At 41.2% G+C, this 27,853-nt stretch overlaps 1 protein-coding gene across 18 annotated transcripts; it reads right to left on the bottom strand.

Annotated features, from left to right (window-relative positions):
• Positions 1 to 246: 246 nt before the first annotated feature.
• Positions 247 to 27,340, bottom strand: add1 (adducin 1 (alpha)). 18 transcript variants are annotated; one of them, XM_028974205.1, is made up of 20 exons: positions 27,178 to 27,340; positions 17,428 to 17,636; positions 15,543 to 15,705; positions 14,799 to 14,950; positions 14,167 to 14,247; positions 13,354 to 13,503; positions 12,981 to 13,124; positions 12,779 to 12,877; positions 12,496 to 12,669; positions 12,013 to 12,357; positions 8,002 to 8,097; positions 7,492 to 7,581; positions 7,393 to 7,410; positions 6,365 to 6,451; positions 5,144 to 5,300; positions 4,626 to 4,934; positions 3,998 to 4,069; positions 3,248 to 3,281; positions 2,741 to 2,756; positions 2,106 to 2,239 (listed from the first exon to the last, which is right to left on the bottom strand). In XM_028974205.1, coding segments are annotated over exons 2-19 (2,367 nt in total). In that variant the 5' UTR covers positions 17,623 to 17,636; positions 27,178 to 27,340; the 3' UTR covers positions 2,106 to 2,239; positions 2,741 to 2,755. The 18 variants fall into 18 exon arrangements, with proteins under 18 accessions (XP_028830029.1, XP_028830030.1, XP_028830040.1 ...); XM_028974204.1 differs by lacking the exon at positions 2,741 to 2,756 and having other exon boundaries at positions 2,098 to 2,239; XM_028974210.1 differs by lacking the exon at positions 4,626 to 4,934 and having other exon boundaries at positions 2,113 to 2,239.
• Between the last annotated feature and the right edge of the window lie 513 nt (positions 27,341 to 27,853).

Here is a 27,853-nt window from a genome sequence, read left to right as displayed (position 1 = left end):
ACATCAAATGAAGATGAAACCTATTGCTGGTCTGGTGTTACTCAGTGGTGTAGATGTGAGTAGATCTACAATCTATTAACAAATTGAGTAGTAAATGTAGTAGAGATGTGGTTTCGCATCCTGGCTTCCAGAATAATTTTAATCCAGCCCTAAAGTCTGTTATATGCTTCTCCCTTTCATTCTCATGCTTGCAAAGACATAAAAAACATGGAAAGGCTGTCAGATGAAATAAGGTACAAGAGCAACTCAAAGGAAGAAATTTTATTCATGGATAGAAAACAAGAGTCCCATCAACAATGTAGATGGGGGTCTTCAAATGGTGAAACACACTGTTGTCTTGGAAATATGTCAGACATTCAGAGTGGCTTCAAAGTAGCTGCAGGCTTAAAACAGAACAACAAAATCTAGTGGCTCAAATAAAACTTGAAGACTAACTTAGTAATGTTATATAAAGTGTCAATAGGGTACAACATTGCAAAGGAGGGGGGGTATAGCTTTAAAATGTACAGAAGACAGACAATGCAAGCATAAGCATTTAATGCCGTGCAGTCCTTCAGGAAAGACATTATATGCGGTCACACCGAATGTCATAGTGGTCTGAAATAGTGCTAGTCACTGGTCCAGCACGGGCGTCTGCCAAACACCAACCACCGTGTCTGAGCGCAGTTTAACAGCAAGACAAATCTCACCTAAAAACACCTTTCACTTCATTTTCTGAGACCATTTAAGAGTACCATAGGGGTAGTCCCAAACAGTGGTATTCACAAGATCTTCACAGTGGTTTCACAGCTCACATAAGAACATTTGCACTGATTTAACCCCTCCCCATGGTTTTGGAGCAAACTATTCACCGTTTCTTTTGGCTTGAGAATACTCTGGATTTCCTTTACACACTGTACACACTGCTGCGTGGCACGCAAACCTGAACCTGAACCTGAAAATGTCAGGTCCCGGCTCGCGGATATGCGTTTGCCAGCCTGGAGCATGCTGGATTGCACTGCAACTCCAATTACAGACAGCGATCAATCTGCAGCATTGCATTTCCCCCGCATTAGAGCCCTGAATTCAGACTGAAAGGGAATTAGTAATGTCTAAAACAGATTTTTTTACATGATTTGGGTTTGGTTATGGGTTGCTGTATAAAATGTTATAACTCTGACATTACTACGATTCAGTTGAGGAGATTATCCCAGTATTAATGAAATAAAGAAGGCAACAATATGCATCTCTCATGTCTCTCCAGTGACTAAAAATGTCTATCAGACTCACCAGCAAATTTGAATTTTTTTTCTGAGGGTCCAGGTAAGGTGCAGCAGTTACATTTTTTAAAAACTTTGACCTTTGGGGAAAATTGAATCATTCTGTTCCCTCTTTACAGCCATCGGAATATGCGTGAAAGATTGTTTTCTTTCTAAGTCTTTTTGTTTTATTGTTGAACATGGTGCAAATCAAGACATGACCCTATCTTGTTCACACACGAGGATTGAAGGAAAAGCCCTCATTTGATCCCTGGAGCACCCATCACAAGGTAACGCAGACAGGATTGAATCTCGGCAGACATCAATAAAAATTAGCACCGTGCATTTTGTAATATGAAATTTTTTTAGTTTTTAAACAGGAATATGATTGCACCTCACCCAACCACTGTAACGAAGCAATTTGCACACCCCAATACAATCCCAACGCATTAGAGTGGTTAATCAGTATTAGTGATACACTTCTAAATCTCTTTATACGGTGTGGGCCAGAACAGACATGCGTAACAAGCCATACAACTGAACTTGACCAGACCTGATGCAGTCATTTACCACTAAAAGCCACTGACAAAATCGTAAGCAATTTTGACCCTTTATAAAAACAAGAATTATTGGCACACACTACAGGTGAACAGAGTAAGCCAAAAACGAACATATAAAACTTTTTAAATCATTGTGAAAATGACGACCATAAGCAGATTTCTAGGTTTCAGTCTTCTTTTTGTTTTTCTTGAGGAAGGAAGGAGTGCGGAACTTTTTCTTTTTCTTTGATGGGGATTTGCTGGGGGATTCGTCGCTGCCGTGGTCATCAGGGCCGACAGGCTCCTCCCCCTCAGGCTGTGTGGCTGGGTCTGCTTGGGCAGCTGTGGGTTCTTCTGCAAGGGCGGGGGCTTCAGAGGGCTCATCTGGGGTGAGGTCAGGGAGGGTCTGTCTCAGTGTGGCCGGATCGCTCTCGTCTTTAAAAGTTGGATCAGGCTGGGATTCTGAGAGGCAGAAAATTGGAACTAGTCAGCCAGGGGTCAATTTTGAACATCTGAGGGGAGCTTAAGATGAGCCACGTCACTCACACAAGCTTTGAAAATTATAATAATTTCTAATAATTATCTTTAAGCCAAAAATACTATTTGCCAAACATATGTAATTTAAATGTAAATATTACAAAAATATTCCAGAAGCAGTCCAGGAAAATGTTTCCCTTGTAACAAAAATAAATTGTTCACCTCAAGAAGCCTTAGGAATGAGCTGACTAGACAGTTTAATGATCAAATTTTATGTTTCATCTCTAGTCAAAATACAGTACATACTTGCTACAAAGCTCTAGAGAGACACAGGCACATACCCCTGTGTATGTCTGACTAACATTTCAGGGCTAAAGGCAAAGCTTCTATTAAAATAAGTATAAACTGACTACAAAGTCATTTTTAAAAAGCAAGCATCCTGGATAGGCAAAAAAGCAAACTGCTAGTCCACATTTTATCTTAAACCTGAAGAAGCCCTTGTCTGGAACAAAAGAAAAAGAAAGAGACATAAAATCAACATTATATCTTTGCATACATTACCCATTTAGCCATATTGTTTGGAGTTGTAACTGAGAAAGAGTCTAGAGATTACTAGGAGGTAAAATGTTGCTAGAGCCTTCTCAGTCCACCCAGCCAGTCAGTCAATAAAGCACCCAGCCTTCATTACAGCAGAAATCTATCTGTCTTGCTCTATATGTATGTGTGTGTGTGTGTGTGTGTGTGTGTGTATGTGTGTGCATAACTAGTTTAAGCCCTTGCTGATACAAATCACACATAACTGGCTGAGAGATTGTCTGAAAGGACACCAATCAACACACTGAAGCGGTCAGCGACCTAGCGAGAAATACAGAAGAGCGAGACCACAAAAATCAACCTAGCAGATGGGTTAGGCCAAGGGGAGGAGTGAGAGTGAAGCCATGCATGGGAGATTAGCGATAAACCACAAGCATGAGGTGGGGGAACAATACTTACTATGGCAACAGGTATTCTTTTGCATTTCCTTCTCCTGAGTGTAATGCAGCCACAAAGAAGAAAAAGCACAAGTAGAAAAAAAAATGTCTATGCAAGTCAAATCATAGCCACTGTGTTAAAACAAAAATCACCGGAGGAAGGGGAGGAAAAAAAAAGAATGGGCAAGCCATTCTTGCAAGAACCCCAGAGAAATGAGAATGAGGAAGTGAATGAAGAAGACCAAAGACAAGTGGTACATTGTGTTTAAACACAGTCTAATCAGATTACACCTCGCAGCTAGCATCAGGAGGGTGTTGCCATGAACCATACAAATATGATATGATTATTAATATTTTTCTTTTTTTTTTACTTTTTCATGATTAATGTATTGTAGTACATTCAGAGTAATCTATATACTGAAAGCACAATTTAATATGTATTTATTTGTGTGTCCTTTCGCAATAATTGTCATTTTTAATATGAAGAATACAAATTTTAATTGTATAGGTGTAATCCAAATGTAATAAAGACCAAGTGGACCAAGTTTAAGCCAAATATGGGCATTTAAGTTAGACTAAAATGTATATATATTTAAAAAAAGGCAAGCCTCTTGGTCTTTTATTACCCACACAAAACAGTAATACCTGATTGTTAAAACACATTAAGACACAGACGAGATTCAGAGCATTGCTTGAGCTGACCCGTGAGGCACAGCAAATGTAAAACCAGGAGTCATGCTTGAAGCCACCCTAACTGTCTGACCAGACATACCTTCCTCGGCTCGGACTGGAGTGCTGGGAGGGGTGCGAGTAGGGCTCTGACCTGTCACATCTGCCTCTGGATCTGAGAGCATGAAAAAAAACGTGTGAGGAGGAAAAAATATAAAAAATAAAGAGAAAAGACAGGGGACCTAAAACCACACCACAGTGAATAAATAAATGCATCCAAACAGCACATAGAACAAACAGTACAGGAAATGAGAACCACCAAGAAGAAGACAGCCAAGGCACCTTCACCTCAGGACAACAGGCTCCACACATTGCCTGTTCAGAAAAGGCCCCAGACATCATTATCCCCTTTTTATTAGTGGAGATTCATGAACAAACCCCAGCAGATGACATTGCGGTGTCAGGGAGTAGGAAGGAGTAGGGAGGAGTTACTTTACCAGCTTAGAGACCAAAAATAGTACCACAGGATTCAAAGAGAGTTGTGTATGATTGTTTTAGAAAAAACGTAGGGACAGGAATGCTGTAGGGAAAAGGAACGGGACATGGTTTGTGGGGGTACAGCCCTGGGTTACAATGGTGGGAACATATAGGGGAGAAGACGAAACAACCCCACGAAAAGAACATAGCTGGCAGAACTGAGGTATTTGCAGGTAGCTGGAGGTCCCGAGTACCTGGAGCTTCCCGCTCAGCCTCAGATTCCTCCTCAGAGGCCAGCTCTGTGTTGGTGCTCAGTGCTCGCAGCACAGCACAGTGAAACTCCTTGTGTGGGGACTCTGATGGGCTATGTCTGCCCGAGTTTGCACCAGAGTTCTGGCTGGGAACAACGGAGGAGGACGAGGCTGCAGTGCTCGAATGATCCTCATTTTGCTCACACCCCTCAGTTTCACAGAGATGCAACAGGGAGGAGTTCTCTTCAACAGGGGATGAGGAAGATGGACTTTCACATGTGATTTGGGAGCTGGCAGACTCTTCCACCTGTTCTGGATGCAACACAACAGTTTCTTCCCATACGCTGTGTTACAGAATCTCAGAATTTCAAATGGAATGGAACTAACACAGCTCCTCATGTTGAGAATGAAAAAACAACAACTGTGGAGTAAAGAAAAACCTACAGAGCAGACACTGCAGTCCTTGTCTGTTCCAGCTCTGTGGTCGGTGGATATAGCATGAGCCAAGGATCATGTCCTACCTTCAGGGCCTTTCTGCTTGAGCTCCACCTCTTTGCGGTATTCCTCCAGCTCCTGATCTGTCAGCTTGTTGAAGGGGTTTGGCCCAGTCTTACTGACGATCACCTTTGGCTGGTACTCCTTCTCAATAATGGCTTTGGAGGCAGTCACCAGTTCCCCCTACATGCAAAAGAGGGAAAGATGAGATTTAACAGTTACATTTTTTTCCCCCATAACATATTTTGAATTCAAATTAATAAAGGGCATGAAGTTCATTATCATAATAGCAAACAAACAGTTAACAAAAATGAGAGCCCATCTGCTTCTTGTTGACATTATGCAGAAGGTATGAGTTATTAAAAAAAAAAAAAGAAAGAAAAAAAAGGTATCCCTACCACAGATAATGTCATAATACAGAGACTAAAATATGATGGGTAAAAATGGTTTGGTAATTATGTGGCTCATTCTTCCAGTATATGAGTAAGAATAATTTCTCATCCATCCATCCACAAAAACACATGGAAGGAATTGAGACATAACGCTGTATTCTTTGTGGCACACATTTTCTTTTAATATGGTATTATATTATTATTTTATACTGTAATTTTACTGAACATCTTTATAAACCTTGATTGGACTGTTGATTTTCATCGTAAAACAACAAGCATGACTGAACCACCAGGACCAGGAAAAAAAAAAAAGTATGCTACAGTTAAATAATGACAGATATCAATATCAACAGAGTACATTGTACATTTACATTTACAGCATTTATCAGACACCCTTATCCAGAGCGACTTACAATCAGTAGTTACAGGGACAGTCTCCCTGGGGCAACTTAGGGTTAAGTGTCTTGCTCAGGGACACAATGGTAGTAAGTGGGATTTGAACCTGGGTCTTCTGGTTCATAGGCGAGTGTGTTAACCACTAGGCTACTACCACCCTACTACCACATCGTACGTTGTCACATGAAAAACTGAACTAAGGATAAATGCCATTTTTCCACCTGAGGCATTAAAACATTTTTTAAAAAGTCACGGAATTCACTGAATCAATGGTGAATAAGTGAGAAGAGTGAGAGGAAAAAGGACATTGTGCTGAAATGAGCACTGGGGTTCATATAAAGATTGATATTTACAATGAGGATATGGAACAGAGATTGAGAGAGAAAGAGGAAAGGCACAGTGAGAGCACAGAAGAGTGCAGTGTGCAGTGTAGGGAGGATGTTATAGCTAGTTATGTACCTTTCTAATAGACTTAGCAGGGCTATAAGCCTGTTCAGACAGATCAAGGCCATCGATAGTATCCGTACAATCAGACAGCGGGGCATCCTGCAATTGCAAACCCTGGTGAAGGAGTGCATAACCCAGCCATGTCAAGTCTCACACACCAAAGACAAATGCCATACATGACATGCACAGAGCAGCAAATGGAGCAGGCTGAGAAACAGCAGCAATCAGATGGTCTCAAGAGTATGTATTGATGTAAAAGCAATCTTTCTAGCCCCACCACATCCTTTTACTGTAAGAGCACATTTTAAGCAGTTTAGCACTTTATTCTACACGAGGATAATTACTCAGCAAAATAACCGTGCCTCACAGATTTACTGCAGGATTCCATTTTGACATCGTTTTAACTCATTTAACTAATAGTTACAGCTAACACATGCACTGGCATTAAATGGGCTTGAAGCAGGTCATTGCAAATCCCTCCCATGCCACTTGCTGGGAGTGCATCACAACCATGAAACAAACCACAGTATGCAAACTCAACTGTATCATTCACCATGTGTTGAAGAGAGAGTGAAATCAATATAAAATTGGCTACAGGGCCCTAGTTAAAACACTGCACTCAGAAGTATCATGAGAGCCCATCTTTTTGGATATGCAGCCTGTATCAAATAAGGAGATGGTGATATTTTTCAGAAACGAGCATGCACACTTCTTTGCGTAAACTACCACATTTCCATGTAAGAAACCAACTACAATGGATCAATCAGCGTTGGCTGCTGGCCCAGCATTCTGGTGAGAGCTAATGAACACGCCAGACTGAGGAGAGCAGGCAGCTCGATGAGACTCATGCAAACTCATCTTTCATGAAGCATGAAAGCCATCTGGGCTGAACTGAGGGATTACTGTGAACACACTGCACTCAGAAAAGGGGGAAAACAGAATGGCACAGCCAAAACTAAAACCAAACCCAACTGTAATGAACACAACCCAGGACCCTGAGGTTACGTGGGAGTGGGAAGTTACCTCTATCTTGTACTTACCTGCCAGATTGTTCCCCTCTGTGATCAAAGAATAATGTCAAGTTAATAATGTCAACTCAGCCCCCCTGAAACTCTAGGTTGGCGACATGTGAGACTCACCTGAACAAAGGAACGGTCCACAACTGAGCCAATCAGCACCTGGGACTGTGGTCCGGCTGTTTTAATATCCTGGAGGTTCTGCTCACGTATCTAGAGACATTTAAAAGAGGGTGTTGCGTTTTGTTGCGCCAAGAGGATGAACAACCAATGACAAATAATTAAACGGGTTCTGCAGTAATTACATTTCTCTTAGCCACTTCTGATGAACAAGACAAATAAGTTTGTCCCAGAGACATTCAAAAACTCCCCCCCCCAAAGAATTAGTCCAATCATACCTCATTCATTCCTATTAATAAAATATTGTGTGATTTCACATAAATGGATGTATCCTATCATTATATCATACATACATACACACAACTGGGTAAAAGTCCAGTGGAAACACAAAGATTTGGTCTGAGTAAAGGAAATTTACTGATGTCACTTGCTTTTTCAGTCGGTTTCCATAGAAGCAGCAGCTAAGAACAAGTAATAAATTGTAAGCATTGAAAAGAGCGTAGAGCGTCCCACCTTATTACGCATCTCCTGAACCTCTTTGGGGTTTGTGTTGAGCGGGACAAACTGATTGGCCACAGCAGCCTGTCGAAGCCCCTCCTCCTTGGTCCACTGTAATCATCATACAAGAGAGATTGAAACAAATCTGCCAAAAAAACAAACCCTTGCAGTGATTCGTACAACAGTGCACCCAGGCACTGAAAAATAAAACACTAAGACAGGCTGTATACAGAAATATGATGACATGCTTTTTTCACAAGAAGGGGTAAAAAATGTCTACAATACACAATGTAAATAAACACATCATAGAGCAGTGAACCAATGATGATGTAGCTCCAGCTGTTAGGGGGCAACAATCTATCAATTCATTTAAATTTCACAGTTCTGGTTTCTATTCGAAAACTAATGAACACATAAAATGTTAGTAATTGGGGCTGTCATTCTGGACATGCCTTTTAATAGAGCACGAATAAGAAAAACAAGGGCTACGTACGCTTCCTTCCTCACTGAGGCTGCTAGCGTCACACAACCACATCATTATCATTTGTTCACTATCCCTTGATGGCCTGATTGTAAACTAATGAAGATGTCTCTTTATTTGTGTTTGAATTCTGGTGCAAGTATACTGCTATTCAACAGGGAGGGGGAGGGGGTAGTAAATGGCAAGGCAGGTCAGCGGGGCGCTATTGCCCCTCCTCTTCCTCCTCCTCCTCTGCCTCCTCCTCTCATCATCATTGCTACCCGTGCTGTAGATCATAAGACAAAAAGAAAAACAGACACAGAGAAAAGAACTAAAGGCACCACAGGATGAGAGACTGTGAGGGTGGGAACGGGAAGGAGAGTGGGTGGGGGGTGGTGAGGTGATGATGCTGGCTTACAAAGCAGGAGTGTTGAAGCAAAGTGGATGTGAGGCACAAGTTTTTTTTTTTTTTTTGTCCTTTTTGTAAACATTAAAAAAAAGGACATACATACACACACAGGTGTACGAACACACACAGACCCATTCCTTTGTAACAATCTCTCAGTTTGGCAGTAGATTCCAAGGGGTACCCCAAACAGAGAAATAGAAATAAAGGCAAAAAAATACAAAAGGCCCTGCTATTGTTGCAGGGATGCTGCTGTTACAAATCAGTGATACGGATACGGTAATGCATCACTGCTGCAATCTGTGTTCCCCAGACAACTTTTACTTCAAAAGCTTGTCACTTCCAAACTGCCTGTCAGCATCTTGTACCAGCAGAGAACACTACTCGTGTATGGTGCATTTAATATCTCTGGCTGTGTGATGTAATTTAAAGTAGACGTGCTGCATATGGTACCAAGCATTCACAGAACTGGTCGTTTTAAGGAGTTTGGGACTGGAGTGTGGACTGGAATCAAATTGGATCATCATGCTATTCCTTGTCCATTTGACAAAACAATCAGAAGACTAAGGTCTTCAGAAGACTCTTTCTGAATCAGTCACATACGATGATCAAATTATTGTTATTAATCTGAGGGGGATGCAATTGGCTGGTAGGTGTATATAATACATGCAAAATTGAGATTTCTGCCAGACCATGAAAAGTGGACACTATTAATATTAGAGCTGGGCGATTGTGCAATCGCAAATAGTGATAACAATAAAATTCAGGTTGATTTTGAAGATCAAACATTCTGTTTGGCAGCACATGATGCCATGGTACCAGCTTTCAATATTCATCACAATTTTTCTGTTATGGCATGTCATTTTGATTCATATATTAGAAAGCAGTTATACAATATAAAGAAAAATTTGAAGGTTGTGAATATGTGCATGTGTGTTCTTATAGTTTTCTAAATGTATTATGTTCATACATTTTATTTTGCTTTATATATTAATAAAATGTTGAACTCATCTCTGGTTTCCAGAAGCAATCAAACTGATTAAAATGATTCAAAATAAATAGTATTGGAACTAATGGAAAATAAATACCATGACCAATTTGCCATATCGCCCAGCACTAATTAGGATTTTTGTTCATTTCTTCTAGATGGTATATGAATCCACAATTATCCAAATTCATTAAGATGAATAATGTAAAATGGGAGTCATGATCAGCAGAAGCATCTAAACTGAACCTGCATGTTAAACATTATCATGTTATTTCACTAATGCTGGGCAAAAGCCTAGAAAGGCTGAACATAAATCAAGATTAAATATATTAACATTTTGAACGTAAAGCTGAATGAAGTCAAGCTTCCTTATGGGGGCACTGAAGAGGGAAGAGGGGGGCAGATGGGATGGACATGTAAACATGAAATACTCACTTATCACGAGTCTCACAAAACAACACTCGCACTCTCCCACTAGAGATAATTTTTGAATAGAATTAAGATTTTTAAGTCTGTTCTCATTTAAAAAGTAAACTACTCATGCTCGGGAAAACTTGGGAGCATTTAGAAATAAGAAAGAAAGAAAACTTGCAGTAAACAGAATATAAGCCCACACATCAATGAAATAAATAACAGTAGAAACACCAAGGCAGTTTGGGATATGACCTGGCATAAAAAGAAAAAAGCAGGCAGCGCTTTCCTACCAAAAGTATAAAGATATGGAGAATTATCAACCTGCATTTGCTGAACAGCTTGTATTTAAAAAAAAAAAAAAAAAAAAAAAAAAAAAGCTCAGAGCTCAGGTGGCAGAAGGGCCAGTTGTTACTCCCTGGGGTCACAGGACAAACTAGGTTTTAAATAAAAATATGCATGATTTTTGAAAATTTTCAATCAGACAAGTTACTGAGCAGATGTCTGCACACCCTGATTAAAAGGTCAGATTATCTGATTATGCGGGTTTCACAGGCGTCCTGCTTCTTCATAGCTGGATTAAGTACACACATTTTAAATCTTTTTAAGTGTAAACCATATATTATGACACGTCAATCCACAAAATAAAAAAATGATTTCTTAATTAGGGTGTGCTTTGAAATGTGCCAAATTGGCTGTTTAATTTTGTTGTTCATACACTGATCAGCCAAACACTGGCTATACCACCACTTATTATTGCGCAATTCTGTACAGCCAAAGAATTTGATGCGTTAAAAAGAAGACATTTGGTATTTACAATGTGGGCCTAGAACAATTTGTTTTTCAGAACATCTCACGGATAACATACCTGTTTATCCGGACCAGTATTTTTGCCTGTTTTACACAAATTAACTGCATCCTTACAAAGTATACTGAATATCAAACCCCTAAAATATGCACTGTAATGGAAATGATCACTACATATTTTGGTTGATCAGTGTATGAAACATTTTTTTCATTATTATGTATTCAAGCAAAATAGAGCCCCTTAACTGACCTGCTCCAAAGAACACTACAGCTGTAGGTTTTGCAAACTAAATTCTCTGAAGATCAAATTACGGTCCTACAGTTATAAGGGTAAAAAAAGAAAAAAACTAAACCACCACCAGAAAACGAGGGGAGGGGATCTGTAAAAGCAGCAGTGGTTAGCAACATCATCAAGCCACGCCTGCTCTGGGCACATGCCACAACCTACTGGCCTTTCAGGACAGTACTCACAATGCACTTGACTATTCATGCAAAAACGGCATGCACTAGGCAGCTGGAGTGGGCACCCTGAAGCCCTGCGTGAGGGTAAAAGGGGGTGAGTTTTGCACTGTGACTGATAGCAGCAGGAGGGAAGAAGCTGCCTTATAAGAGGTGGAATGGAATTTAGCAACGCTGCCTGCTCAAAAAGGGACAAAAGGTCAGACATGAAGAATTTAGATGTTGAGAAGGAGAAGGGAACAAAATGTGTAGATATAAGGAAGGAGTCAATTAAGTCTTAAGCAGTCACAGAAGCATACTTGTAGAGAAGGGGAACGTGGAGAAATGCCAGAAGAGGACGCCTATTTGGTCATCCACTGAATTACTGAGTACAGATGCTTGCATCAGGGAAACTCAGGGAGAATCGGTACCCTATAATTAAAACAGGCCTCATGGTGCCTGCCAGCTGCCCCAAGAGTAGCAGTACGGTCTATGAACAATAAGGTAGGCACAGACCAAGCAGTTGGTAATACAGCTTGGCACGCAGACACCGGACGAGAGAGACTGCAGCAAGGGTTTGACGTGATCGTGTGTAATGTTCGTCCACACCTTAGTCTTCGCCTTGGGGCTCCCGCTGCCCGGCCCTTCATCGTAAGCCTCGTCAGGCCGGCCCGAGTTGAGCCAGCGGGTCTTGTCTCGCTGCTGCCTCTGAAAGCTGTGCTTAAGAGGAGAGCGCACGCTCGAGTCACTGTCCTCGGCGTATGAGTAGCCCGTAGCTGAGGGGGGGATCTCTACGTCACTGTATTTTTTAGCCTTGTCACGCAGGGCTGGACAGCGGTAGGGGTAGCCTGTTCTATAGCCCTATTGAAAGGAAGGGGCGAAAATGGAGATTAAACCAGTTTAACCAAGAGGTTGTAACATCATTATCCAAAAAAAAATGAACCTAGTAATCAAACATGAGTTTTAATGTAGAGAGAACAAAAGGCACAGCAGTCCTACCAGGTTATCAAGCATCCTCATTAGAGCCTCAAATTCCTGCTCCCCAACCTGCCACTTTGGATGGGTGCTAGCCATATCCCCAGTGGGCTCAGGGCGGCGAGGACGAGATTTGTATTTGCTTGGATCCAGCATCACTAGATTATCTGGCCCACCAGCACTGGCCAGAGTGCGTACCTGCAGACATACAAAAAAAAAAAATCTGATCTGTCTTGCAACTTAGAACCTCACGCAGACGAGTTTGTTTGACTCGCTTCATATATTTTTTGTGAAATAAAAACAATACCTGAATCTCACAGGCAGTGACAAGATTGTGGATGTAGTAAAAGGCTTCCTCCACTGTCTCCCCTACAGACACTAGACCATGGTTTCTTAGGATGAGGACCTATAGGACACAATCACGTGATGGAGCTTTTCATATTTTGGCACGAAGAAGTAAAAAGTTTGTGAATATTTCTTACACACTTTATTAAACTTATTATACCTACCTTGCTTGTAGGGCCCAGGTTTTTCTGTATTAAGACATTTTCTTCCTCATCCACCAGTATTCCATGGTAATCGTGGTAGGCTATTTCCCCCAGGGACAGGGCCTCTGGTGAAATGGGCAGCAGGCCACATTTCATAGCTGACACCTGCAGAAGAACAGACACAGAGACGATGATTCAGCTGCAGAGGTGGACCACGTTGCTGATGTTTCGTTATATAGTGACCAGACTAAATCTCTCCACCTCCACTGGAAATGAACTAGGAAATTATTACTGCATATATGCTTTTGGAATGCACCAGTCAGTAATGACAAATATAGGTATAACATAAAAAAAAATATATCAGAAAGAGCAGGGAGCAGAAATGAAACCATACTGCGGCTCCAGCAGGCGTGTGTATGTGCACTATGCACTTGACATCGGGTCTGGCAGCATAGATAGCAGAATGGAGAGTGAATCCAGCCTGGTTGACGCCAAGATTTGTGCTGCCTCTGTCCACAATCTCCCCTTGAAGATTGATCTTCACCTGTGGAGTGGATATGGAAGTCCGGTTTTAACCCTTCAACCTTGGTCAAAAATCCACTTCATGTTCTCAAGGCAAATCTACAGCCTTGGCCATTTGCATTCAATGAGCATAGTGACATGTACTCTGAATGTACAAATCATGGCATAGATGCATAGAAATAATACAGTTGGGAGGGTTTGTGGTACAACAATAAACAGTCCAAAAACATCAGAGTTCAAGCAGACCTACAGCTCAGATGTCCAGATATGCAATTTAGCCCGTTATGTAGTCATAAGGGGCTTTATGTTCTTCTTGAAAAAACGACTTCTGTGTCTGTGCCAAACATTGTGTTTGGTGAATAGCATTGATCACACCATTTCAGCCTCTGCCCTCCTCATTATCTTTTAAAACTACACACACTGAAACAGCACGATCAGGCAATATCTCAATGTGTGACTGGCTAAAAGTAGCCAGCCTGGACCATAGCTGAATTTGAGAAAGAGACTTCAGATAGAGTATTAGGAGACCTATATAAAAGCTAAAAGAATGTTATATGGGTAATTTACAGTGAAAGATATATTGGTATATATTGTAAATAAACGAATGAATTATGAATGCTTTCTTTCTTTCGGTAATTACTCTAAAAGCATCTCCCATTAATTCAACTGATGAGGCTGGACTTACCAGACTGGACGCAGTGACCTCACTGTATAAGAGTCCAAAAGGGACTATCAGGAAACGCTCCTGTTCAGAACTCACTCTCACCTGCAAGCCAAGAGCAGAAACAGACAGATGAAACCAAAAACAGGGCCAGGAAATTCAGAGGCGCCACAGCAGGTGTTCAGGGCTACCTGCCAATCGGCATTCCACACTGCAACAAGCTCAAAAAATAAGATCTAGAGGTCACATAACAGCATGTTCATACTGTGACAAGACAAAACAGATCAAGGACTGAAAGTGCTTAATTTACTCCTTGTATTATTTAGTGTGATTTTTTTTAGTGTGCAAAAGCACAAAAATCCTTGAAAACGTTTTTCCTTGTGTACGCATTTCTCTGCAGTGGAGGAGGTTATAAATGTCTTCCACCCACACAGCACTCTGGGCTGTTTTTTACTCCAACACCGCAATGGAAATATTCCACTGCAAGGACTCAAATCCCTTAAAAATGCCTGATGCTTCTCTTCGAAATGATACACTGGACTGAAGGAAACCATAAAATAGGCTCATTTAAATTAAATAAAACAAGAGAATAAAAAATGGCAGCATAACTGAAAACATGATGCAGTCTAGTGTTTGGTGGTTCAAGGGTGACTCACCGTCAAGTGGTTGTAGATGAGCTGGGACCAGCCAAACAGGTCAGCCAGTCGGTAGAAGGCAGCCAGCTTACATCGTAGAAGTTTCTCCCCCTTTTCATAAGCAATGGAGTCGGACCCACGCAAATCATTCACAGGAGTGACCATACCGAGACCTGACAGGCGGGCAGAGATATTGCAGAAATTTTAGAATTTATGAGTTTTAAATCATTAACTGTTAATACACTAAATATGACATGCATCTGTATCATGTCATCCTGCTATTGAGCAAGTGCAGGATGTCCTCTGTGGAAGAGCAGGAGACAACAGCTTCACTATAACAACAATAGCTGAAAGGAAATATGTAAACATGAAGGAATGAATAACTAAGTTGACAGAAAAAAAATAAAATGAAATAGGCAATCAAACAGGGATTGTCTTTTTCAGGTCCATGGAAATCTTTCCTACTTATCTCTCTCTAGTCACTGACCTGAAAGCAGATCAGAGTGTCTGAGAGGATCAGGTAATCGTATCACGTAGTGTCATGTAGAGGATAGATTGAAGGAAAACACACCAGTAGCAGTTGCCAACTTTATATGTGGCAATTAGACTTTTTTTTTTTCTTCTAAAGGAAACTCGAATCTAAGCCAGAGATATTTGACTTGACTTCTGGTGACAGCATCATGGCTTGAATCCTGTCCATATCACTAAGGAGGAGAGATGGAGGTCAGTATTGCAGATTTGAAAAGTCAGAAGGACCACACTCACTCATGTTGAGGGCGGCCATGCCCCCCTGAGGAGCAGTCGGGAACATAGTGGGCACACTGGTTGTCATAAAGTCGGCAATCTGCTGCAGCGCTAGCAGGCTCGTGGGAGTCTTCCCCTTCTTCATCTGATCTTGGATCAGTGACTCCAGCTCTTCACAGAAGGCCTGCACTCAACAGATTGAAAAGGTCAAAAGTCATGAATACAGCAGGCTGACCTTCAACCTGTTTAAAATGAGCAATACAAAATCAGTTCTGCAAAATATCTTTAGGTCCACAGCTGGAAAACATGAAGGAGGACAGGCCTAAACAAGTCTTCAAGCTAACAAATTTCACAATTTAGGGTGGGTTATCTAAAGAACTCATCTACAAAAAGAACCCTAAAATGAGCTTTGTCCATGCTATGTCTGATGATGCTAATACGTCACAACAACCTCAAGTCCCTGTAGGTAATGTTCCACAAGGAATTTTAAGTGTTCCCTAGATAGGTCTTTGTGTGTGAAAAAAAATGACCAAAAAGGTTCAAGGATCAAGATGATCAGGCAAAGAGTAAGTTCAAGTCCAAGTAGTCTATTGTCATATGTACAAAGTACAATGTACCAAGCACAATGAGATTCTTACTTGGGTACCCTTTCTACAGACATATTGGACATCTAACTCATGACTGCTGTCTATCATTTCTACCAGAGTCTCTAATTCCCAAAAGGCCTTTCCCTCCCTTAATTCTTCCCTAACAAAAGCAGTAATTATACAGGATCATCATAAGTCAGAACAGACTGCTGGAATCAGTCTTCTCATATTAGTGCTGAGTGGCAGAAATGTAACAAAAGGATAGAGGGGAAGAAAAAAAAAAAAAGTTCCATCCATCCTTTCCTCTACGAGGTCACACCAGGGTGGTATTAATGCTGCCATTATGCTGCTAGTGACAGTGCAGTTTTGTAAACACAGGCTATCAATGAACACAGTATACCAAGCGTGGCAAGTGGTTGCTGAGAACCGGGCTGTGTTCCCTGTTACCCTTCACAGAGCTGCATTTCACCCCGAAAGCTGCGAGCTCACATTGACTGGGTCGCCGTGCCTCGGATCAATGGAGGCACTGTTGGGTCTATAGAAACAAAGTCATAATAAATAGAGACTCCTGCTTAAATTAAGCTAGTTCACTACCCTGACCATCACAAAAAATATAATCAAATAAAATATATTTGGCTCAATTTTCAGTATCAAATAACTACCCTTTTGTTGATGTCACAATTTTACTGGTGTTTGCACTGATGTGACCTATGACCTATTGCTGCAGTGTGCAGCAATATCCTTTCTGTACGATTCGCTGCTTGAAAATTTGTTTCAGTGGTTTGTAAAAGTGCTTTCCATGTTGTAAATTTAGTTTATTAACCATTACTTTTTTTACAGCTCTTATAAAGACTCTATATAGCCTGCAGAATAAAACAAGGAGAAAAATACACAAACATTTTGTTTATTGCTAATAAAAGTTTGTAATTAATAATTTAATTCATTTATTGTGTATATAAGATTGGGGGGTCCAGGCTTGTTACGACACAGGCAGGGGGATTCAGGGGAAAAAAAGGTTGGGAACCACTGGTTTAAGATACAGAATGAGGAAGTAGCTCGTGTGAAAGCTGTAAATCATTCATTTGGGCTCGGTCCAACTTTATACTTTTATTTTTAATAATGATTACATCAATGTTACAGGTGACAAACAATTACAACAATTCTCTTAAATCATGATTAAAAATAGGTGGAGTCAAAGTATGAAGTGTCAAAGTATAATTTCTAAAAGAAATGATGTGTGAAAGTGAAAGTGCTGGAGTAAAGTATTGGAGTTTTATGAAGTGTTGTTATTGTTGAGAGAATTTTGCAGTTTGACTGACCGGACTCTGCAGTATCATGGACACCCGCTTCCTCTGTTCCATCATGTTGAAGTCCTGCCGCAGGTCAGGGGCCATGTTCCTCTCGCGCTGGTACTCCGGGCTGCTCTCATCCACGCGGTCAAAGTAGCGCTCCTTGTGGGGTGGGTTGGTGGGCGGGGGGGCAGTCACCACCCCTACACCTGAGTCACCGTTCATCCTGCTGTCAACTCCTAAGGCAAAAGGGGTCAAATTGGTAAAGGTTAGAGGTCAATGCTTAGGGAACAACTGCAATACAGAACCACAGCCATATAAATATTTGTATATATTTCAAAACCATTAATTAATAGTGCAAGCAATTTGATCAGTCATACAACCAAGAAAATTGGAATAAAATATTAAGGAGGTCAATACTTTTCAGCTTTAAAACAACAGACCAAGAACTCAGTCATACATTTTACTGACATCTCCTTCCTGCCAGGTCATGTGACCACTCACAGAAAGCTCTCTATTGATTTCCTGCAGCGTGCCCTTCCGCTCTGCCTGAATGCATTCAGCGATGCCTAGCAATTGGGTGACAGTGCTGCCGGATGTCACTCCACTACCATTCACATTTAAGGGGTTTAAAAGGAACATGATTCTGAAGAGGCTGTTTAAAAAGACATCAGCTCTATAATATGAGAAATCACAAAATCATTGTAGATATATGTAGAATAATTATTTCACAAGTACATGATGATTCCCATGCATGTTAATTATAGCTGGCTACATTAGTTGAATGTATTTGCACTGAATATTAACAGATGATGAAAAATCTAATTTATGCCATTTATCTAGTTTGCCTTTTTAGGTTTTTCATAATATACTGTAGATAATATACCTCATTACCACTCTTCCATTTTTTAATATACCCAAGTACATGACATGACCATGTGTCGGTTCAGGGCACTGAGCAACACGAGGCTGATCTAAAGTCAAGCTTTAACCGATATCCAGCTGCCGGAACCCAGCCTGCATAACAGGACCACAGAAGTAAAGTCAGCCTTAAAAACAAAACAAAAAAAATAGGTTTGAATATATTCAAGCACTTTGGTATTTAAAAGAGATCAGCTGTGGGGAAAAGAAACTCACATTTCAAGCAAAAATGTGGGAGGACTGCAAGTGCATCTGTGGTCATAATTTGCTTTTCAGACTAGCCATTAAGAAGAGGAACAGCAGCACTCAAGCGAACAAAAGAACCATTAGAGCCTGAACAGAGAGAGAGATGGACATCAGGAGAAAGAATCTGAGCCAAAAAGACAACAAGGCACTACTGCCATGACGACCAAAACGCGGCCTGAAGTATGCAGGGCTCCTGACAGAGAGGCAGAGTGACTCTGTGATCCCAAAAGCTCCCAAAATGCTTATATATTTCTTCCATAGACAATTTTTACAGAATGGAAAATTATATTTTCAATAAAAACATGTACAACAGACCCTCAAAGATCTGTGACTTGAGGTTTGATGTATGAATGCTGGCCAATCAATGTGACAGCAGGTCCAGGTGCCACTCAAGACCCAGAAGCAGGACAAGGCTGCGTACGGTTCTTTCAGTCGATTTTTGTGAATGTACTCAATAATTAACAAAACGTTTCAAGGATACGGATGCCATTCCTTTATTTGGTTAGCAACTCCTGGTTGTACGGAGTACACCCAAAAATTACGAAGTAAAGTACGAACGCAAGTATATCAGCACAAACGTTAACAACGCAACTCTTTACAGATATGCATATGTAGCTCACAGCAAGTATATTTCTGTCTTAAGAAGGAGTGTTGACTGGAGTGTTGCCCTGCAATGCTCAAATGCTTAATGGCCTCGCAGCATTATGGGGGAAAGTGAGTGTGAGTGATGAGTTGTTGTCTGACTCAGCATTACTGATTGTCGCTGGCATTCCCACACTTACAAAAGGCATTAAATATAAAGCAGGTCTCCCTCTAAGGCAGAACAACACCTGTACTAACATTCATGCAAATATTCTAAAACATTTACATTTAAAGCATTTATCAGACGCCCTTATCCAGAGCGACTTACAAATCAGTTACAGGGACAGTCTCCCTGGAGCAACTTAGGGTTAAGTGTCTTGCTCAGGGACACAATGGTAGTAAGTGGGATTTGAACCCGGGTCTTCTGGTTCATAAGCGAGTGTGTTACCCACTAGGCTACTACCACCCTTTTTACTTAGGGTTCAAATCCCACTTAGGGTTAAGTGTCTTGCTCAGGGACACAATGGTAGTAAGTGGGATTCGAACCAGGGTCTTCTGGTTCCTAGGCGAGTGTGTTACCCACTAGGCTACTACCTACCCTAAAACAGACGAAACGTGGCGGGGTGGGGAGCTTTTTAGAACGAACACACAGCCGAACACCACCCTTGTCCTCTCTGAAGCGGAGAGCAGGAAATAACTGAGGCGTTGTGTAATAGTATCTCCCGCCGGGTGGCTGCAGAGGCCTGCGAGGGAGGAGGGGACGAGATGGCCATTTGAACCATGGAGTGCATCTCTGGCCTTCAACAAAAATAAATCCACCTACAAGGTCACATCAGAGTTTTTAGTTGAAAAAAAAATACTTTCCTATGCACACAGTCCAAATTCTGCTTCATTGCTGATCATTACAAATCATTTAATTTCATTATATCATGGTCTATTTCCATTTAAATTTACAGCATTGATCAATCAGTGGTTATGGGGACAGTCCCCCTTCGGACCCCCTTCTTACTCAGAACCTGTGGTTTTGTGGTCTTTGTGGACAAGCACATGTTATCTCTTTACCAATCAAAATGGAATTACATAAATACAAAGAAATTGCACATTTGGATACATACAAAATCAATCTTTATCAAACTAGATGTTTTGTGCAATAATTGCTGGTATTGATCACAATACTTTGTCTCCATAGACACCATTCTGACATCAATTCATACAAAAAGCATGCAGATGGCCCATCTTCTGGGTTATGACTTATTTAAATGTGAATTTTAGTGAGAAGGAAATAAGACATCCTGCAATGTTATTTCATGACTGGATGCAGCTTTGGGTTTCCTCCTGAACTCTTGGTTGAAAATACCTCCACTATCAGCTCCCCCCATCTTAATGAACTGTGTAGAGGAGAACAAACTGGAATCACCTAATCTATAGAGAATGCAATAGAGTGCAAGACGAGACAAAGGATTACATGCAACACACTCAAAAAAGGTTTGTCAGCTTTCAAATGAATACATTACCAAGGACTGCAAATCTGCAGATACCACTTTATCCACTGTGTTCATCTGTTTAAGAACCACATTCTGGCAGCAAATTAACAGACGCAGACAGAGTAACAGATTTGTAAATAGAACCTAAATTCTGGAAGAGTTGGAACATTACTTTGAAATCACAAATGAACATAGATAACATACCATGTTTAAACTGAAAAGTTTATACACAAAATGACCTCGAATTTGATGGTTGCTAGAGGTAAAACAATACAGTACAATACAATACCTTCTCATTCAATGTGTTTTCTTTATTATCATGACCATTTACGTTGGTAGATTCTCACTGAAGTCACACGTGGAGTTCTCACTGAACACACGTGGAGTTATGTACTTAACAAAAAAGGTGAAATAACTGAAAACATGTTTTATATTGTAGTTTCTTCAAAATAGTCGCCCTTCGCACACTCTTGGTATTCTCTCGATGAGCTTCAAGAGGTCATCACCTGAAATGGTTTTCCAACACCTTTTGGCCTGTGCTGTAGTTTACGATGGTGTAGCATCTCCACTTCTTTTGAAAACAGACATCTGAGCATCAAGGTTACTGGTTTTGGGATTTGATCCCATTCATGCCTGATATGGGTTTCCAGCTTCCTGTTCGTGGTCATCTTTGACTCATTTGGTAGACCAATTCAGCACACATACTATTCTCTGACAAAACCATGCTGTTGTAATAGCTGCAGAATGAGGTTTTGCATTGCCCTGTCAAATTTGGACTGGTCTGACCACTTTCCGACAGACACAGGAAACAACTGCACCTCTGGAATATGTCCAAAAATGGCTTCCTAATTGTGCTTACAGACTGTTTTCTAGAAGTATTCCTGAGCCAATTTTGTGACATGATTAGCTATTATGTCACAAACCCAAACTAGATGTTCTCCCAGTTCTCCCAGCTTTAACGTTCTAACTTTTTTAGCCATTAGTGCAAAGTTTTTTGAGAATTAGCTAATTTAGTGGGAAAAGGTGTACAATTTCCCAGTTTAAACATTTGTTAAGTTATCGGTTATCTGAAAATTAAAATTCCAGCAAATTAGTAGATGAAAATTAATTGCAACAAACACTGATTTAGCTGCTAATTGTTTTCCACACACAAACACACACTGATACACTCAGACACAGTGACCGATCTTTCTCAAGTATGAAAAAGGGGGTGAATGCAGTTCAAACAGGTCTTAATTACAAGTCACTTATGGACCTGAAGCAGCTTAAACAGAAGATGAAAGGATGTTCTCTCCTATAGGACAGGTAGATTGAGGTAGATGGAGATGCCCCCACATCCAGATACATTTGTTCAGCTGCATAATGTCCATCTGCATAATGTCCTTCTATAAAACTGGTAATGGAAGGTTTTACTTTTGGTTTCAACAGTACTGTTTTTGCTCTATCTATTAAATGATCAAAAGAGAAGAGGACCATAGCCCAAATGTGATTTTTTTTTTTCCACCAACCCTGAAAAATAAATACATAAATAAACAATTCATGACATTTTTCATTAATGTATTAATTTATGTTATCCAAAAGGAAATGTAAAGTAATAGATGGCTTGCCAGAAGTAACATTTACTGTGGACTGATGGCAGAATGATGGTTCCAACATGGGCCCTTCTGTTGTGGTACAATGGGACAGCCCTGTCCCACAAATCTGGCCAGAGCAGAAGTGAAAATCTCTTCCTGTGGAGGGATTTTCACCAGACCAAATGAGCTCCTGCTCTGCATAAATGTTTTATGAGAACTTAACAGTGTGCTAGAAAACAATTCAAGCCAATTTTGTGCTACACTGCGGTACTACAATATGACTTTTCATTAAAACAATAAAAAGGTTTGTGAACACACTCATAACCATTGCAAACATTCCCGCGCAAGAGATGCCACTCATGTTTCACTCAAGTATGAAGAGGTATTTCGCCAGCTACGATCACTATAGAAACAAAGCACATCTCCATGGCAACCTGGGGACAGCCTTATGCATTACATAACACTGCAGTGCCCACACGAAGGACCTGGCTTGTAAAGATATGAGCAATGTTATTTCAGGCCGTCACAGCAACTCGAAACAGGTTGGTTAATGCATGCAGCACAGATGGGTAAACTCTGACCTCAGACTCTCTCAGAACATCCCCGTGGACCTTCATCCTGACTAAACATTCTCAAGTTACAGTTTGGTCAAGAAGTGAGCGGGGTAAGAAACATCTGGAAGCTTCCATAGGAATCAATGAAGTTCCATCAATCATAGCAGGTCCCTGGAGGAAAGAGGCCTGAGTGAAAAGCCTGAGCTGATTATATTATGATCAAGACGCACTGCGCAGTTCCAGGCAGGCTTTGGTCCATTTTCCATCCCCACAGTCCCTCGGCCAGAATGGGCCATGAGGAAATGATTAGTGTGATGAGAAAGGTCTGGCAGAAAGAAGATCTTAACCAAAATATGTCTCACAAATCACAAGAGCCATTTTGATATGAGAAAAAGAACATTTAGAATGAAAATTAAATGAGTTCACTATTATTCTATGGTCTTACTGTAAAGGTGAAAGTCACAGATAGAGTCAGAATATGCACCCGGCCAAGCCGTTCAGCATAAATGGGCTGCCGACACCATTCAGGCCAGTTCCCACCAAAGCAAAAAAAAAAAAAAAAAAAAAAGACCAGCCTTAGAATACTAAACTTCTGCCAGCATAGAAATCTCTTCTAAGAAGGACTGCTGTGAGACCCAGTCAAACCCAAGACCCTCTGGAAGAATCATGCAGATACAAAGAGAGAAAATGGGAAAGAACAAAAAAAATAAAAATAAACCCTGTACATGAGTTACAGAAAGACAGACATCCAATAGCACAATAGGCACACTGCTGGACCTGTCCGTCCAACATTAAGGTTTAATGGGTAAATGGAGTGAATGACTCTCTTTCTAAATCCTCTATAATCTTTAGCAGTGCTGTCTAAGCCGTGTAAGTAGACTATTTCGATTGGAATACACCCATCACTAGGGCTGCACAATATTGGGGAAAAAAATGTGATGATGTTGATTTTTGCAATAACGATATTTCTTGCGATATAACATTTCCCTAGAGAAATGCTTTTAAATTTATTATTATGAGTTATTTTTAAAAATCATTTATATATGTAATGATCATACTTAAATAAAAAGGTAATATATATTCATCTGATCTAATTAAATCTAATTCAGGCTAAAAAGAAACAATGTCAAGAAAGTTGCAAATATTTAGACTTAAACACATAATGAATGACTTAAAACCCTGATTTCTTGTTTGCTGTTACCATAGACCTGCCAACACAATATGAATTGCTTTCAAAAATTACTTTTTATTTACATGTAACAATACACTCATCAAGAGTGTCTTAAAACCAGAGCATCTTTTAAACAAAATATTTCCTTGCCTTGCCTGTTTTTTTATATGTATAAAAATATTATTAAACAATGTGTACAGGCCTTAAATAAATTGGTATATAGTGGAAACACTAACATAGTCAACATCCACATAAATAAAAATGTATATTAACATGTAAACATTACATGGCCTGGTGTAGCCAATAGCATTATATCACCTACTTGGGAGGCGGGTATAAAGATAGTAAGCGCCCATCTGATGCTTGGCACATAAATTAATGCTGCGTCCGAAATCGCATACTGCTTGAGTAGGTACATTTGAATATGTACATACTGCACTACCGTTAAAACAGTATGTTCTATATAGTATGAATGAGGGTGTGTTGATGTTATTTTTTACATTTACAGAGGGCATTTTCTCACAAGTGTAATTTAACCACATTGAACAACGTTCTCCTTAAGGTACTTACACTTGAAAAGGGCCGTTTCCCGCCATGTTTCAAATATGACACCGCCTCTCCCGCTGCCTTATAGTAGGTCATCCGGGTAGTTATCAGGCAGGGCACCAAACAGGCTAGGTTATTACCATGCGCGTGATGCGCTTAGTAACTCCGGAAGTTTACTGACCAATTTAAGACTTTTAAAGGATCTGATTTTTTTTTTTTATTTAAGGACAAAACCAGGCTGCCATGGTTCCTGTTTTAAAGTAAGCATGAGAAAAGACGTCCGCAACAGATAGGTTTGTGTTCTTATGCAAGACCAAACCCAGAAAACCAGCCGGAACATCTTATGTCAAATCTGGTGTTTTGTCCTCCCCACAAGAGAAAAATGGCAATAGTCCGATTCAAATTACACATAGTTTGAACAGACATGAAATTTTGAATATTTATACTGCTCATCAAATAACATATAACATATATTACAGCATTTATCAGACGCCCTTATCCAAAGCGACCTACAATCAGTAGTTACAGGGACAGTCCCCCCTGGAGCAACTTAGGGTTAAGTGTCTTGCTCAGGGACACAATGGTAGTAATTGGGGTTCATAGGCGAGTGTGTTACCCACTAGGCTAACCCATCACCAATCAAATGCTGTGGGCAACGACAGAGCTCATACCTTTAATTTGCATGAACACACAAACACATGTTGTACACAAGTGCAGGGATGGGCAGAGGCTGGTCATTTAACTTAGTGTTGTCACATGTCAACTATGAAACTATGGAAGGTCATTCTCTAAACTGAACAAGTAGCCTTAATTTAAGATCTTTAGCATCATGGTTCAATAAAACTTCAGCCCACGTATCAAGAAAGCTTGCAGTAACTAGCACTGAAAAGGACTGACGTGCTCCCACTTGTGTCCACACCATAAACCATAGGCATGACACAGTCAACTGACTGGCTCAAGTAACACTTCACGGTTTTTAGGAAGGAATGCACAAAGACAAAAAAGGAGTAACTAGAAACAGGAGACAAATACCAAGTAAGAACTCAGGTTGCCTTGCTTTTACTTATGAAAACGCGTAACATGAAAACGCGTAACATGAAAACGCGTTAGGTGACCTTCAGAGCACTACTATAAAATACATGCACAATGCACCCATTTCAATTATACAGAAATGTGTTAATGTTTCACAAAAAACATGTAAAATGCCGCCTCCATAAATCACCCCTACACTTGCCCTACCACAACAAGCCAATGGAATCAGCCCGGGAACACTGGGACGTGCACATGCCTCCAACACCCACCGACTGCTGCTCACACACGAATCGTGCATGTTGCCAAGGGAACAAGCACAAATCACACACTGGTTCTAGCTGCATCACCAGGAGGAACATCCCACTAGACCTCTCGCAGGAAAGATTCTGGCTGTCTAAAAGCACAGTGGATCGGAAGGAGGGCGGCACTGGGAGAAAGTGAGATGAAAGAGGGTACTAGAGGAACGCAAAGTAAAATGAGGAACACATTCTTCATTTCTCCAGGACCAGTGGGGGTGTGGATGGAGTAGCGCAAGAGTGAGCGTGTGCGAGGAATCTGGGGTGTTTGTTTCATTCCTAAACAATCACGAAATCCAGGGAGTTCCCCTCACACATTTGCCTGATGTTTGGCTGCTGTAATCTTTATGGCCACACCAGGACTCACTCACACACACACACACACACACACACACACACAAAACGACAGTTCTACAGGCACAGGCTTAATGCATCTGCTTTGTAGGACTTTACAAAAAAAAAAAAAAAAGGGACGACCCGTTTGAAGATCTCATCCTCTCATCCCTAATGCTCTTATCAGGCTCTGTAGTGTCAAGCATCTATTCATTTACGGCATTTAGCAGACGCCCTTATCCCACTACAATCAGTAGTTACAGGGGACAGTCCCCCCTGAGACACTCAGGGTTAAGTGTCCTGCTCAGGGACACGATGGTAGTGGGTGGGGTTTGAACCTGGGTCATCTGGTTCATAGGCCACTAGGCCAGTACCACCCTACAGTACAGCGTACTCAACATACACTGTACAAGAAGCCATTAGGACAGATTTACCAAGTAAACCTACCAAGTAGCTACCTCAATCTACCAAGTAAACCTGAATTCCAATAGAAAAGTACTAAATAAAATGCACTCTTACATATTAAACAGAAAATGCATTGAAATTAAAGACGTCACAACATTACATTAATGTCATGTCAGCAGTAATGCCGAAAATATAAAAACATGAAGTATAATGGCAATATTCTATAGTGTGTATGAACGATCAAGTCGCATAGAGTCTTAGAAAAGTCTATTTCTATTTAAAGACATTAACGACCAATTCGGTTCATCATAGATTTTACACCCACAGCATGCACATGGGTTTAAAGTTGAGAGCTGCAGGTTTTTTCTTTTTTTTTACTGCGTGAAAGAATACAAACCAAAACACCGCCTGGCCTGGCCTGGCCTGTCCTGTCCTGCCATCAGGACGCCTCCTCTCGCCAGAGCCGCTCCGGCCCCGCGTCCCCAGTCACGGCCCGTCGACTACGCGCGTTGCCGCCATTAGGGGACACGGGATAAAGAGCAAGCTGCCCCCCTCACGCACGCCCCTCTGCGATAAAGCCACCGCGGCGACACCCGCCCAAGCATACCGAATGCGTTTCAGAAGCGCGTCGCTTACCCCTTTTTTCTATTGACCGGAACGCGGGCTCGGGAGGGGGAAGGAAAGGCAGGAGCTCGACGGTCAAAGCCGCTTCTGAGTCGCTATTTTCGTCCGCCGCCGCACCGCTGTTTTGAAAAGCCCTGCCCGTGGCCCCGGCGTGGCTCCGCCCCTCTCTGCCCTGGCGCTGGGGCGCGGCAGTACAGGGGCGCGCGTCAACACCGAGCTCTCCCATTGGTTAATGGCGAGCCCCAAGCCCGGCCGCATTGTAGCAACGCGGCGTCCTATTGGACGCGCATGAAACTCGGGGCCAGTTTCATGCGCCCCGAGTGTTTTGCTCCTCACGAATGACCTGGCTCAGCTACAAAAGTATCCGAGCGTCTACTGAACAACAGCACTAGTAAGAAGTTGTCTTTGAAGTTGTCAGGGAGATTCGGGGCCGAGTAAATGGCAAAATCGAGGTTACTTTGCCGCTTGGGAGATGAAGCCATTAAAACCCGTGGTTTTCTTACATTTTCCCTGGCAATATAACTGATAAGAATGTCTTCGGTATAAAAAAAACTGACTCGGTCCAGACGCCCGTGGGAATGTTTTGAGGTCATGTGTGTGCATGGTGCCTTCTAGTGGTGTGACACCAGAACTCATGGACACGGACATCTACTGGTTCTTCAGAGCAGTTGTTCCCAACCTCTTTACC

The sequence above is a fragment of the Denticeps clupeoides genome, chromosome 3, assembly GCF_900700375.1.
Source record: "Denticeps clupeoides chromosome 3, fDenClu1.1, whole genome shotgun sequence".
Classification (NCBI taxonomy): Eukaryota; Metazoa; Chordata; class Actinopteri; order Clupeiformes; family Denticipitidae; genus Denticeps; species Denticeps clupeoides.
This window is presented reverse-complemented; position numbering and strand designations above follow the sequence as displayed.